Genomic DNA, 16,008 nt, shown 5'->3' on the forward strand with positions numbered 1-16,008 from the left:
GAGGAGACAGGGGTGCATAGTGGCCAATACATCACATACATCAGGCTCTTGAAACGGGTAAGGGAAAGGTGGCCTGAGACGGCACTGGCGGAAGAACCTGATGCCACCCTGGAAATGAAGTATGATGTCTCAGAGGGTGGACATGAAATATCTAGGATATATGAGCTCTTAAGAGCTAAGGCAGAGAGGGAGCAACTCCAGCTGAGGCATGATTGGGAGGAGGAGATAGGAGAATCCATGACAGATGGACAATGGGATAGAGCTCAGAGGTACCACAAAAAGGTGTCCCGGAATGCGAGACTCCAGCAGATCCAGCTGTATGTCACCCACAGAGCCTACCTGACCCCTGGCAGAATAGCCAGGTTTGGAGGCTCAGCCATACAGAAATGCCCCAGGTGTGGAGAAGAGGAGGCAGGGTTGCTGCACATGTTCTGGGCCTGCCCAGAGGTGCATAGATTCTGGGAAGAAATAAAGATGAAAATGGCCGGTGGGGGTGTGGTGCTGGATGTGAGGTCTGCTGGGGCATGCATGCTTGGGAATTTCCCCAGGCCACGTAATTTAAAGCATATCAACAAAATGAAGGACCTGGCATATGTCGTGGCCAAGCGCAGGATTGCAATGTGTTGGAAGGCGGCCCATAGGCCTAGAGTGGAGACATGGTGGGCGGACCTCTTGAGATGGGCAGAAGCGGAAACTGTGGTTTGGTTTGAAGCTGCCACCAGGGGGGATAAGAGGAAGTGGGTCCCCTGATGGCCTGGAGGCAACTGGTGACCTCAATGGCTACCCCTCACCAGGTCAGTCATGAAACAGAAGACTCAGATGAGTCAACAAGCACTGCGATTCCCGAAAATGCTCACGTAGATGACACTGATGAAACGGCTCGAGTTTGTGGGGAGTGAGGGGGGAGGACGGGAAATGAATAATGTGTTGGTTTGACATTGATTATGAACGTCCTAAAAGTTGTTCTGTTTGGCGTGTTGTTTAAAATAATAAAAACTGTTTAAAAAAAAAAAGTAAAGTTTTCAGATGTACTTATCTTTTTGCTCATTCTTATGAGGAAACCGATTAGTCCCTAAGACCATCAGTTCTGCGAGACAATGGCCCCTATTTAGTAAGAGATAGTAATGTGCTGTGTACTTTCAGTGGTACGACATTCATTCATCGACAGTGTTGCCTTCGATGGGTTTTTTGCCAACATTTATTTTTGGAATAAATCAGCGGTTTTGGGGGTATACAAAGGGTGGGGGAGTCGGGAACAGTGTACAATTAGTAGGGGAAGGGGGAGTTTAGGGGGAATCACCCAAAAATAAAAACTTTTCAATGAGTTTCAGAAAAAAAGAATTTCGACATAAACCCATTAAACATGACTGTTGATGAATGAACATAGAAACCTTTCAGGGTCGAGGCCTCAAAATATCCTATATTTAAAAAATGGCAAGACGTCATGCAAAGCGCAGGGCAGACAATATAATTGGCATATTAATAAGGTGCAATTCTGGGATGTGTCAATAGGGAATACCGGAGAGCAATTGGTTGAGGCTGGATGAGGATCAACAGCTGACTGACATCCAACACATCCAAGCTCTCTTCTTTTAATAAAAAGAAAAAGTTTCATAAAAATACATCAAATGTTTACTCAACTAGCTCTAAACAGAGGCCTGCTCGAGTGTAATTAAAATGTAACTAAAGATAGTTTATTACCTTCATTATAGAAATTACCTCCTTTTTCAGTGCAGATAGCACCAGTACCTTTTTTTACATATGCAGGAGACTTTAAAAATAAAATGAGGTATGTGATTGATGTTTTTTTCATTGTGCCCACATTCTCGGCCATAAAAACCCCATTATTTGCAGTGCTCTTTGAGGTGCACTTCTTACCTACCATAGAAATAACTATGGTACTTAAGAAAACATTATATCCGAGCTTAAGAGGGGTCCGTCTTCAGCACTCTGTGCAGGGGGAGATAAAAGGCATGCAACTTGCTTTTAATTTTATTTTCTTAAATGACCATAAGCTATGTGCTGGCATGGAAACAGTGCATCAGCGCTCATCTTTTATTAAGTAAGTGCCTATGTCTCCTGGTGAATTTCTTGTAATGTTAAAATTGCACACATCACCCTAAAGTGAAGTGTGGTTAGGGTAGTTTGTATCCTTATAACTTTCTGTAGTGGCTTTTTAGTTACATTTACAATGTACCTATGCTCTATTGGTGGCAGCAGATACGCTTCTATTGTGTTTTATACTTTTTACTCGTGTATTTTTGCATTTACTGCAAATGGCTTCAAAAAGGGGGCTGCAACTCTAAGATGGGCTGTGCCGCAAGGTTTTTTTCTGTCCGCTAGCCATATTGTACTTTGGTTTTCTTCCTGCACTGTCAGTTACGGAATTGCTATATATGGGAAGCCCTTTCCCAGGGACATCTGCTGCTTTCACTGGCAAATAAGTGGTTTGTATGTGAGACTGTATGTAGGGGTTGGGCCTGTCCGATTCCAGTTCACAACCTGGTGTCTGATTGTCTGTTGCTAAGTGGTAAAAATGGATTTCCAAGATCAGGGTGTCCTGAGGTGGCGTGCCTTGCACATTTTTGATAACTTTTCTTCAATTGGGTGTTCTGCTGGAAGCTCCCTGGAACAAATTCCTAAGCACTGCGACCGACAGACTAAATTCTGCATCCGAAAGCAGCCTTTGCAACCGTGACCCAGGGGCCTTCCTCGACGGGACAAAGCACAGAAGATTATCCCCAACGGAATTCGCAACCATAGCAGTGGTCCTGGGAGAAATCAGAGTCGGGGTGGAGGGGCGGTAAGTTAATATACCGGTTTCTGTCCTCCACCACCCCCGGTTCTCCATGGGGTTTCATGGGTGTCACGTTCTGTCCCTAAATTACTCTTTCTTGAATTCGGTCAGAGTAGGCCTGCTCAAGGATCCCTTCCTATGCCTATGCTAGTGACTGGGATTGAGAGGATATACTTACCAAAACTTTACCTAACATTTTGACTCTTAATCATAACCACTGACGACATCAATCTCTTAATAAACTTACTTGTGAAGTGTAACTTTGGAACTGGTGGCTTCTGGGCAGCACGCTCCCAACCATCTTAGGCTTAGACTTTATAAGAGCTAGGGAAGCTTTCTGCGATTACCCTGAAGTGTCTTTTTCAATTATAATGCAGCTGAGTACTTACTTGTGTTGCACTGGATATTGAATAAATGCTTTCCTATATTTAAGGGTGAATGTATACATCTGTTTTATAGTGATGGTGTGACAATATTCGACTAGAGGTTTGTACGTGCCTAGTGTCTATTTTAAAGGCCCGATAAATAATTGTATATGTGTGTACTTACATGTAACTTGAATTATTGGTGATGTTCTGTGTGCACTCATTGAAGCCGTAGACCACTCCCACACCGCTCCTGAGACTAAGCCTTGCCACTCTGCTACCTTACCTTGATTGGGTTTTGCTATATCTCAGTGCCTCCCTGTTCACCATAAAAGGTTGGGCTCCTAAAATCCATCCCATGGTAGATTTTGGAAAACCATCTGTGAACATTCATGGCTAGAAACGCTAAGAGTGTAACAAATAAGAATAATCTATATAAAATAACAAAGGTGATACAGGACCCAGGCCTGGCAAAACATGTTTATTGGTGCTCTGAGAGACTGTTGCCAGCGATGCCAGGGATAGGAGAGGATCTTTACACCTGGTACAATTGCTCTAAGCATACTATTTTTTGTCAAGAGATCTTGAGTGCAAGCAAAAGATACTGATGCAGCCTTCATTTCAGATATTCTAACTTCATGGGGTTGGGGGTATGAGATGCAGGATATGGGGCCATGACGAGAAATATCAGGAAATTAGTAAGCCAACTACTTAGCTGCTAAATTGGTCATTTTGTGGCAGAAGACCGGGCCCACCTGGCTATACAATGCTTCCTACATAAATTCTTTCGATTCATGATTTTTCAACTCCCAATCACCAATACTGTTGAGCAGCAGAATTTGCAAAATTGGTACTTCTCCACCGATTGCTGTCCCCGACCCCCGCAACAACTGCTCTCAGTGCCAATCTCCAAGGGACACCTCAGAAACCCAGCTCTTCCATGCCACCTCCCCCAGACGATTAATCTTGGGGTCATTCCCAGAACCCCTGCCAATTCCCGCTTTACTCAGCTCCACTACTCAGTCCACATACCTCCCCCTCCTGACCAGTTTACCTCGCTGTCGCCTCCAATGGCCTGCCGTGTCCTTTTTTGCCGGTTGTATTTTGCACAAAGGTCATTTCACAATAGTTTATGTCCGAAACGTCCTATGTGCAATACATGGCATGCACCATATAATGTGGACATGAAAGGTATGGGACATTAAGCTACGGAACAGGTTATGCATACTTTAAATGCGTACTTGCCTGCCTTTATATCGATGTGGAGACCGTTCTTGGACTTTATAACCAACACTAATGCTGAACTATTTATCTGTCCAGGCTGTGAGCACTCAACTTATTTTACAGATACGGTTGCTGTGATTGTGGGAAGTGAGAGGGAGTAGGGAAGTTTTAGAGAAATGATTGATGCGCGTAAGGCGGGATGGTGGGGGATTACAAATGGGAGGGAGGTGGTAAACAAATTAGCAATGATCATTTTTTATTTGAATACACACATAAGTAACAGATTTATCCCAAAAAATGAATACAGTGCTAGGATTCAATCAACAGCCAGGCAACCAAGACCAGGGACCAATAGTTAAACCAGCAGACTACTATTATCTTCTGTCTTGTGTGCAAATAAGGTCAGAATAAATTACACCCTCTTCCTTCTACCACAGGTAAGGATCAGAGCAGTTAGAATTCTGTGCCTAGCAGAAGCAATTGTAGCCAGAGACCAAAGGGAATCAGTTCTCTGTTGCAGCAGGATTACATAATTGGTGTGGTTGCGACTTCTTAAAGGTAAAAAAATACATACCTCATTTCACGTAGTCTTTTGACCTCAGTAATGCACTTTTCAACTGTGTAATCTATTTCTTCTTCAGTAGTAAATCGACCAATTCCAAACCTACAAGAAAAAGAGTACCCGTTGTACAAAGATGTCAAGGTACAATCTTCCAAATGTGCATAATGCATAGGGTCACCTTCCTAAACCTACGCAAGCAGTTAATCTTTAAGATTTCCCTGGCTTACTTACTGTGCACTGGGGCAGAGCAATCAAGGATAACTCTCGAAATGGACAGAAAGACAATGCCACAGCATGAGATTGAATTGAGTAATGTTTTTGGGAACTAGCCTTTAAATCTTGATAAAGGAAAGTAAAGATGATGGTGCACGCTACAGATAAGTAATTTGGTGAAGACACTGTAGAAGCATTCTTATTTAATCTTGCCCAAGTCTGCCCAAAACAGGGGCAGACTTGGAAACTGCGCAATTGCCCCCTTGGCCATGGCTGTATAAGATACACTAAACAATTGAAAAAGCTGAAATCTTTCAGAATCCAGGCTCCCTCAAACCAAGTGGTGCAAGGCCAGGTCTGTGTAGATGGGCTGAGGCACTCATCTTAACTTGGGCAATGTTGCAGATGTGCCTGAGTGTCCCACCCAAAGGTGCCTTTATAGTGAGTGAAAGGGATAAGAGTTTAGGCTGCAGGAGCAAGTTCATTCCGCCCAGCGGTAAAGCGCACACTGAAATGACAGGTTCTGTGACTCTGGATAATATATATTAGCACCTCGGCGGGGAGGGCAGATGGGGGGCGGGGGCAGTATTACCAGGAATGGTTAATACCCCCGCCTGGAGAGGTTCATTGCTTAAACAATGCCGGCACCACTGCACCCATACACCATTGGTCTGTCACAATCCAAAGCATATTATCACGATTCCTACTTGCTAAGGAAGAAAGGGCCCATATATTAGAGTTTGTCCTCTTTCATTCTGTATTAATTCATCTGAAAATTAATTTGGAACGTTTTGGTGAATTTCTTGTTCACTATGCAGTTCATTACAAAAAGTTTATTAGCACCCAGAATAGCACCCGTGGATGTTACTATCTGGCGGTTATAGAAATTAAAATGTGCAGTGTAAGGAGTAGCGCTGTTGATACTTTTAATTCATACAATACTTAATGTAACTGAAATTAATGAATTACTGCTGCAACCACTTTAAGAAAAAAAGGGGGGACATTCTGTCCGTATTAAGATTCACAGGCATTTTGATTTTCTACTTCATCCTGATGTTGTTTGCACATATGATCAAGGGTGTCAGTTTTTCTTTGTAGTGGCTTCTGGTGGATTAATTTAAACAATTTCTTGCTTAAAGGAATAGTGCACTCTAAAATTCTATTGGCTCAAAGTCACACATTTGAAGCGCTAGGAGGCATCCATTTTGTGAAATGGATGAGCCTCCTGTGCTTGTATTAATCTTTGCGCCTTGCACCACTAATGAAGCAAAAGCCAGCCAACTGTAATAAACAAAAGCTACTAGCAGGTGGCTTTTCATGTATTCATTTTCATTTATAAAGCGCACCGGGCCCTGAAGCTTTTGCTTCATTATTGACGGAGAGCAGAGATTAACACAAGCTGCTGCTGGTGAGTGCTTTTAATTTTTTTTTTTTAAAGCACTGCAAAATAAATGCTGCAGTTTTCTTTCTAACTTAGGAAGAAAACTGCAGCATGTATAACGTTGTATTTATGTTTGCTGTGGCTTCAGCTTTGAGTCTCCTGGGCTCGTCGGGGGAGCCCAGGTGACTCAAAGCTGAAGCCACCGCAAACATAAATACAACGTAGTTTCATTTATAAATGCTGCTATTTTCTTTCTATGTTTCCCAGGCTCTTCTGGCTCGGAGGAGCACGGGAAACAAAGAAAGAGAACCGTAGCATTTACAAATACAAAAACGTATTTCTGACTGCGGCAGCTTTCGCTTTGAATCTTCTGGGCTCCCCCGACCCGGGGGAGCCCAGGAGACTCAAAGCTGAAGCCACTGCTGGCATATATTTATAATTGCCTCGCCTCTGCTTGTAGATAAGTCCAGGCAATTATGAATACTTCGCCGGCATCCTTGCCAATTTAATATGTTTCAAACCATTGAAAGTCTGGATCAAACTGTGTAAAATGTCATATTAAAAAAAAAAAAAACATTCGATACAACCTCCCATGATGAAAAAGTCTTGATGGAATCACATAGAACCGAAATGATATGAAGCATTTTCTCTTTTTTTGCCCAGTCCATAATCATTTAAGGAGAACATGTCCTGTACCATTTTTAAGGGTGCAGAATTTTAGATCTGTTTTTGATGCGAAGTAGTATTTATTTTGCTTTCCTGGGAATAATATTGATTATACAGTATATTGTTTTATTGAAAACGTGTTTTTAATAGGAATTTACGATGTATGTTTGAGCTTATTCGTCTGTTACTGCTGCAAAATGTGTTGATTTTTAAGATGGGGATATAATCATTGAAATAACATTTACCTGCCATTCACTTTTCAACCCATGGTGTATGTGTGCTCAGGGTAAACCAAATGTACATATGGTGACATGCATATTTTAAAAAAATCTATACGCAAGTTAAAAGGAGCTTTGGAAATGGTATTGACCAGTGTGTTGGATCCATCACTGCAGTAATAATTGACATCATGATTTCGTACAGAATGGTAAATATGTATAATTTATTTATATTTTAAGTTAATTTGATCATTTCTATTTAAAAAAAAATAATAGACAAATGCAGACCTGCGTGTTGATTGTACATAAAGAGGAGGGAAGCTGTAAGGGATCAGCATTGTAAAACTAGCATGTCCCAGGTTCATAAAAAGAACCTTGTAAAATAAAACAAAATTGTGCACTCCCGATTTGGTGGGGAAAGTTCCTAGATGTCGCCTGATAAAAACATCCTACAGCAGTGACAGTTAGAAAGGTCCCAGGTCCCCAGAGGAGGACCAAATTCCCAAAACTACTCCAAGCTTTTTGGAGGAAGTCATCAATGGGAAGGAATAAATTACCTACCTGTAACTCCTTTTCTCCAGCGTTGATCTTGTTCATAGATTCACATGCTGTGAATATTCCCAGTCATCAGGCTGTTAATCTTCAATAACAGAGCAGTTTAAACTTAAACTGAAAAACTTCAGTCACTTTTGTGCTCTAGTATAGTCACTTTGGGTCATACTGCCCAGTGCCAATTTGAACAGCTCCCTTAGCTCAACCACTATAGGCTATCTTTAGATTTTGACAAGTGCACGTGAGTGGCAGCATGAGCCAAGAAGAGCCAGTGGGGTAGGTGGGAAGGTCACATGTGACTATGAAAGACATCAATGTTGGAGAACAGGAGTTCCAGGCAAGTAACTTATTCCTTCTCCAGCATTGGATCTTTAATAGATAAACATGCAAAGCAGTATTATAACCTTAGACAAGGGCAGAGGCAAGCTCCTGGCAGTAACTTCAACTGGAGACCTACTAACCTCACACAAACAGGCTACGAAGAACAGACTAGCCAACACTGGACTCTGCCGCAGAATCCCTGTCAACACAGTAGAACTTGGAAAACATATGTATCGACCTCCATGTAGATGCCCTGCAAATGTCCAGCAGTGTAATCTAAGAGCGGAAAGCAGTAGTGGATGCCACAGCCCTGGTGGAGCGCACTGTGGGTCTGCGCGGGAGAGGCCTGGCAGCTTGTTGGTAGAAAGTGACGCATGCAGCGATCCATCTGGAAATTGAAGACTGCGTTAAAGCGTTCCCAGCACCAGAAGGCCCAACTATAACAAACAATTGGGAGGTTTGCTGGAATGACTTTGTATGGGGCGACAATACTTCAGGGCCTGAACCACGTCCAAAGAATGTAAAGAGCGGTCCACCAGTGAGTTAAGAAAGCTGATGAATACTGGAAGAATCACTGGCTCATTGAGGTGAAATGCAGACAGCACCTAAGACATAAACATAGGGTTTGTGCGCAGGATTACTTTAGATCTGTGAAAAGTCAGGTAAGGGGCCTTGACGGAAAAAGTTTTGATTTCACCCACTCTTCGTGCTGATGTTACAGCCACAAAAAAAGCAGTCTTCCGTTACAGATGCTAGAAAGATGCGCTGTGCAAAGGCTCAAAGGGTGGCCTCCTTAGCCTTGACCAGACAACATTAAGTTCCCAAGCTGGGGCTGGTCGTTTTACAGGCGGGAATGCCCTGAAATGGGACCTTGTAGAAATTATTTTACCAACCGGTGAGAGCAAGTAGCTCCAGCTGAGCAGGTATACCTTGAGATGGAAGCTAAGTGCACTTTGATGGAGCAATGTGCCAGTCCTGCTTGCGCAAGAGACAGTAAGTAAGGAAGAATATCCCGGGACTGGACGGCCCTGGTGGCAGGTGTTTTTTGCTGCACCAAACCTGAAAACGCCTCCACTTGCTCTTATAGCATGCCAACATAGATGAAGGACGCATCCTAGCTAGGAAGGCCTTGGCAGTCTTGCGATAGTGAACCAAACTAAGAACACAGGAGCAAGGCTGTCAGATTGAGTGAGGCCGGGTAGTGATGGAGCACAGCTCCTTGGATCCAGCATAAAAACGTGCTGCATGTAGGCATAGCTTGATTGTCACTGAGGAGAGGGTCAGCAGGTCTGAGTACTGTCCCAGCCATGCATACAGGAACTTTTCTCCCCATGATATCCCAAATGCGTCTCCTAGACTGCTGGGATGTGGAAATTGGCTGGTGAAGGTTTTGCACCTCTTGTTATCAGTGTTGTAAAGAAGTCTATCTCTGTGGTGCTTCAGCACCAGCACACCTGGTGGGTTTCATCGCTGTGTAGCTCCCACTCGTAACAAGAGCAGAGTTTCTTGCTCAGAGAATCCGCTGTAGTGTTCTGAATATCTGGAAGGTGGAACGAACGGCATCAGAAAATTGTGTTGTTGCAACGCCCAGTGCCAAAGGGACCTCACCTCTGCGGATAGCTATGGGGATCTTGTTCCTCCCTGGGTGCGGATATTGAACATCATGGTGGTGTGGTCTGTAAACATCTGCACCACATTCCCAGTAAGCTGCAGGAACAACTACTTCAGGGCTCAGAAAACTGGCCATAGCTCCAGGAGGTTGATGTGCAGAAGTTTCTCTTCCTGTGTCCAGAGGCCCCTGGCATGGAGATCCTGTGAGTGAACTCCCCAGCCTGGCAGAGAAGTGTCGGTAGTTACTGTGAATTGGGGAGTGGGATGCTGAAATGGAGCGCCCTCCAGCAGGTGGGTTTCAACTGACCACCAATGAAGGCTGCATCTGAACTGGGGGCAAGTGTAATACGATCCTCCCAGTATCTGGAAATTTGCACCCTCAGATGGTCTAGAAACTCTTGCAGGGGGCGCATGTGCAACCCGCACTGGCTGATCAGCGTTATACAAGATAAAATAATGACAAACAGGGACTTCTAACTGCAGATTGATGCATTCAGCAATCTGCTGAGCTGGTGTATCTTGTTGAGGAGAGTAGCCACCCGTTCTCGTATTGGTCTCGCTGTGCAGGAAAGTGTGTCTAGTTGTGCACCGAGGTACAGCGCCTGCTGTGCTGGCACAAGATAAGATATCGGGACATTTATTGAAAACCCGAAGGACAGTTGACAGTGAATCGTGGATGTGGTGTTCCTCTCCGCCATGTTGTAAGACTGGGCTCACACTAACCAGTCGTCGAGATATGGATAGACGTGTATGCCTGACCGGTGCAGATGTGCCACCGCTCGAGCGAGGCATTTTGTGAAAACCCTTGGGGCCGATTGTACACTGAATGGTAGAGCCATGAATTGATAAATGCTCCCCTGCCACCACAAACCGTAGGTAGCAGCGGTGTGAGGGTCAAATAGGAATGTGAAAATATTCGTCCTCCAGATCAAGCAACGCAAGGAAGTCTCCTTACTGCAACTGAGAGAGGACTTGTTGCGGTATCACCATACGGAAGGTTTGTGACTTGAACTCCTTGAGTACCCTTGGATCCATGATGGGTATCCAACCCCCCCTGATTTTTGTTTAACAACTTTTCCTTTACCAGGAAGTAACAAGAGTAGATTCCTGATGCCAGCTGTGCAGGCAGGACTTTTTTCACTGCACCCCTGCGTAGCAAAGCCTGTACCCTCCTGATACAGCAGACAAAGAAACCTTTCAGGCTGGTTCACAAGAGGAATATCTGGTGGTATTGTGACAAATTCCAGCAAATTACTTTGCTGGAGTAGGGAAAGCACCCATTCATCGGATGTGATTTTCGTCCATTTGATGACTAACTGTGATAGCCTTCCTCTTACTGGGGTGCTGAAGTGGGAGGGAGGGGTACTGGATGAGTCAGGGCTGCTTAGCCTACTCGCCCCTGGACTGGGAGGAGCCATGGTGGGGCTGAAAGCCTCTAAGATTGGGATTGCCCCTTGTACTGATCCGTCGACTGATACGCTGGGGTCTTGTACAAGGAGGTCTGATAGGAGGAATGGTATGAGCGTTGATAGTCCTGTGACTTCCTGCCAAACCATGTTTTCCCACTCCAAAAGGACTGGCGCCACTGTTGTAATGGGCCTAGAGAGCGTGCAGTCTCTTTGTTTTGATGGAGAGTAGGGCCTCACCAACCTTTTTCCCAAAAAAGTCTACTCCATCGAAGGGCATGTCCACTACCTTGGCCTGCACCTACAGACAAAAGTTGGTTGCTTTAAGCCAGCCCTGCCATCTTAGCACCGCTCCATTACCGAGTTGAAGTAAAATCTGTGTCAGCAATGTCGACAGACACTGTAATGGTGTGATCTGACGCTGCTTCTACTTCATGGAAAATGTCAATAGCCTCCTGACATTTGTCCTCAGGGGCACCAGCTTATACCATAGCTATCATAAAGAGCAAGGATGGACATGGCATTAGCTGCCTTGATTGTTGAGGCGGCCGTTATCACCAATTTGTCAAAAGTGTCCAAATGCTTACCCTCCTTGTCTGGAGGGATGGAGCATAAGGAAGACTAATTAGCTGACCTCTTGCACAACACCGCAGATGCAACGGAATCAGGAGTGAGCTGAGTGCCTAGTGTGAGAAACCAGAAGGTGTCTCACCCGCTAGTTCTCAGGGATCTGTCTTCCAGGTGGCCAGGACACTCCATAGCTTTTGGATCCAGTTCCTGGGTGTGGACCAGTGAGGTGTCTTCGCGGAGAGGGAGACCTGTTGGTGAGACGTGGTACCCCCTCCCTGTAAAACCTTTACCCCATCCTACCCGGTAGGATATTTAGGAACTCTACCCCACACCCTTCTTTCCCTGCAGAAACACTTTCACACAGACAGCCCACTATGGGAGAAAACAGACTCACACCCGAGCATTGTACCTGACATGTCACACTACTATGGTCAGCAATTACTGGTAACCACTCACACCTGATTTCCATTAAACTTCCCCACACGGATAAAAGGCAGAGCGTGAGAGCACACTCTGAGCGAGGCAAAGCACATGAAGGAACAGTGTTTTCCCGACAGCAGCTGAACGAGTGAAGAAAGACGGCAAACCAAGAAGGGTGCGCAAGGTGGGAGATACCTGTGAACTTTCCGGCGAGAAACACTTTCCAGAACCCTTCAGATATGAAAGCGCAAGGCCGGGAAACCAGACTGAAGAATCCTATATTGTGCGTCAGAGATACCCGGGGCCCTCTTGCACGGCTGACCTAGTCTAGGAGGAACAGCAGCCGCTGTGGTACCGTCCTTGGCTCCAAGATCAAAGCAGCGCCAGAGAGATCAACACAGCCGGTGAGTTGGGGAGACCGGTCTGTGTTGAAGTCAAGGTTGCAAGCGGCAACATTGTATAAAGAGTGCAAGAACGAAAATTGGTAACGCGTGTGATGAAAGACGCTAGGAAAGCTTAATTGCTGATGGATGTTTGAAAAATAACGGGTAAAGATACAAGCAGGGTACACAGAGGCCCCTACTTTTTTCAGAGGTCCCCTTGATATGGTAATTTCTGGCGACACCACATTCAATTGGTATGTTAATGAGTCCCCCCACTTTTTTTTAAGGATACAATACCAATGACAGAGTGGTCCGGCACTGCGAAGGTGATCAATCGAAGGTCTCTGTAAAGGTATCCAGCCAAGAAGTGGCAGAAACACAAGTAAAAAATAGAAAGTATGAGAAGTGAAGTGAACCGAAGTGGTTCTGCGACGGTTTAAGCGAAGCCCATCGCACATACGAAAGTCTTCGATTTTTGATACCAAGAGGAAAACGTAGAAAGTGAGATTACATGGTCTGAGCCGAATGATGGAGATTCATGGTACAAGCCCGAACGAGGGAGACAGATTGTGAACATTGTGTTAACGCAAACTTGTGAATGTGAAAATCCTGATAAGAAAGGAACTTTGGTGCTTGTTTGTTATGACAGGCCCTCTGCAATAAGAGACTTATTAGAAAAGAGCCTTTTGCTGAAGGCCCCAAAACCTATGCTTTGAACTGTAGCCTCGTGGCAGAGAAGCCAGAGTGTGTGCGAAGCTCGAACGTGCCGCCTGGCCCCATGCTGAAAACATGGGGAAGGTAAGCCAACTGCGTTGACGTATTATTTCTTTAACAATTTTCTTTTTGCATACATTATTGTCCCACATCATTTGTATTTAGAAGGATTGGCAATAGGTTTATTAGTATAGGCTATTTTATTTTGACAATGACTCACTAGGAGTGGTTTATTATTTGATGGTCGTAGCTTGCTCCCATCCTTCAATTTAGGCTCAGATAGGCGTTCAACCAACCCACTAAAGTTCAATAAACACCCTTGAACTGTGATCACTTGCGTCTGTCTTCACTGTTTGATACTATGCCTTGCTTACACTAGGTAGATAAGAGCAAAGTCTGCGACCTTGTACTTCTTGTCAAATCTGTCCTTTTTTGCCGGTGTCGTGGCAGGGTGTGCCATGGTGACTAGGCTGTACTTTCAGATATCTTCCAGGACGGGGATGGCCATAACCGCTTTCTTATAATGTTCTCACTGTTGGTACAGCAAAGTATCTTGCTTCTGCTCCTAAGGTATAAGGCTAAACATTTTTGCTGCCCTGCCCATAAACAAGTGCAATGCACCGATTTCATCCAGGGGAGGTTCCCTGGTTGAAATGTCGTATGGTTTGCCGTCGGCATGGATGAAGTCATACTCATCTGTTCCCGTTGTATCAACATAGGCCACATCTTCCTGTGGATAATGTTCTGACTCGGTTTATGTAAATTGTAGTGGCCCTGGAATTTGCCACCCCCCCCTACCCCTACGTGGACGAGCAGGGGCTAGGATACCACTGGGTCAGAGTGTTAAGGATGTCCCTAGGATCCGATGTCGTAGGAGCAGGTGCGGATGGCAGTGGCGTTGTCCCCGGTGGAACTGTACCCCCTTGATGATGTGGAGCAACAGGCTTATCAGGTGTCTGTAGTGGTCTCTTAGGTGGTGCCTTATGCTCGTCGTGTGCCCCAAGCTGATCTTGTGCCTGATGAGGATCAGCAGACTTGTGCTGTGTGTGAGTTGCAGCAGCTTGGGAGGGTGGGGGTAACTGCAAGGTGACACGACACCCTCTTCTTCTTCATCCTCTAAGTAAAACTGGTACAGGATCCTTTACTGCCACTGGTACTGAGGCTTTCCATGAAGCTGGTAGCTGGTGTCGGAATTGTTGCCGTAGAAAGCGTCTTCATTGTGGTTGACGTGTTCTTTGGTTTTATCCTTGACAATGTAAAAACTGTCATTGACGTGCCTTTGGTCTTTAGCGCAGACTGGGTTCTTGTCGCCAATGAGTAGTGCGTCGACGAAGGGGATGTCTTAGTCATGGTGGATGACGGGTCTGATTGTTGACTCTGATGATGTTGCTTTTGCAGTCGTCGCCGGGGGGAAACATTTAGTACCTAAGAAGGTGAAGATGACGGTTGGCACGTAGACTGCGCCACCCCTGCGTACCTTGCCATGGAGGGTTGACTGACCTTGGACACCTTGTCCAATGACCTTGCCGGCGTACAAGGCCTGCCCACGGATGGCTCCTTGTTCACTCTCTTTCTGCCACTGGAAGGCTCATCATGCGACCTTGAGCTCTTACTCAAGGTGGTTCGCTGGGTCGGCAGACCCTGCCTAAGTGAAACAGGACTATGTATCGAAGCAGAGTCAGAGGCCCCACCGGACACGATCATGGAGGTCACTACATCTAAGTTTATGGGAGGAGCCAGAGAAGAAACTCTTGAAGCTATCCAGAAACCCTGTAGCACCTTATTCAAATCCCAAGTCCACTGAAGTGCCATCTCCTGTGGGAGAGTGCTCACTGGCCACTCATTTGTCTACTGCAGGAGCACAGGATTAAGTGATCTCAGGGTGGACTACTGGCTTTGAAAATGAACCAGCGACGGAGGGCACAGTAGCTTCAGGCTTCACAGGCGTATCAGAACTGACCCAGTTGTTCTCAGATGGTGATTCAAGTCAGGCTGCCTTTTGCAAGGCACAAAGACTGCACAACTTTAGGCAGCACCAATGACTTGTATACCAATGCAGCTTTTGATCAGGTTAAGTCTGCATACAGGCAACACAATGTGCCAATAACTGATAATTCCATGTTGGGAAACATTGGGGAGGACACTCCAGCTGCTTTAATTTAAACATCTTTAGTGGCACCTGCAGTTCTGGCCGAGTTACATAAACGAGCTAGACTGTCTATTGGGCCATCCACCCCGGTTTCAATTCATCAAAATATCGGGAACAGGTCCATTTTCACACAACAGTTCCTCTACTAAAAAAATATAGGAAACGAATTTGAGGAATTGGTGAACCTGCCAAGGAACATGCAGCTTAAAGCAAGCTCTGCTGTCATGGGTGCTACTCCCGAGGGGCCAGGACTGGCCCAACGCCCTCGGAAGCAGACCCGTCTTCCACTACTCCGGACCCAGCAGACCCCTACAGGGGCCCTTTGGACCGTGTCCTGGCACCTTTGGCGCCAGGCTCATGAAGGGTTTCAGTCCCTGCGCCATAGGCGCCGGGCTCATATTGATAAACAGTGTAATAATGCTTGGGTGGACTTACCTGAGGCAGACCATGCTGCAT

At 45.4% G+C, this 16,008-nt stretch overlaps 1 protein-coding gene across 1 annotated transcript in view; it reads right to left on the reverse strand.

The window, feature by feature from the left end:
- Window positions 1-16,008, reverse strand: part of NFS1 (NFS1 cysteine desulfurase) — a 1,222,594-nt gene that overhangs the window by 104,782 nt on the left and 1,101,804 nt on the right. Inside the window, exon 12 of the mRNA XM_069652239.1 lies at window positions 4,961-5,050. Coding sequence (XP_069508340.1) covers window positions 4,961-5,050 — 90 coding nt within the window. The remainder of the gene's footprint in view (window positions 1-4,960; window positions 5,051-16,008) is intronic.

The sequence above is a fragment of the Ambystoma mexicanum genome, chromosome 3p (genome assembly GCF_040938575.1).
Source record: "Ambystoma mexicanum isolate Mex_15411 chromosome 3p, UKY_AmexF1_1, whole genome shotgun sequence".
In the NCBI taxonomy this organism is placed as follows: Eukaryota; Metazoa; Chordata; class Amphibia; order Caudata; family Ambystomatidae; genus Ambystoma; species Ambystoma mexicanum.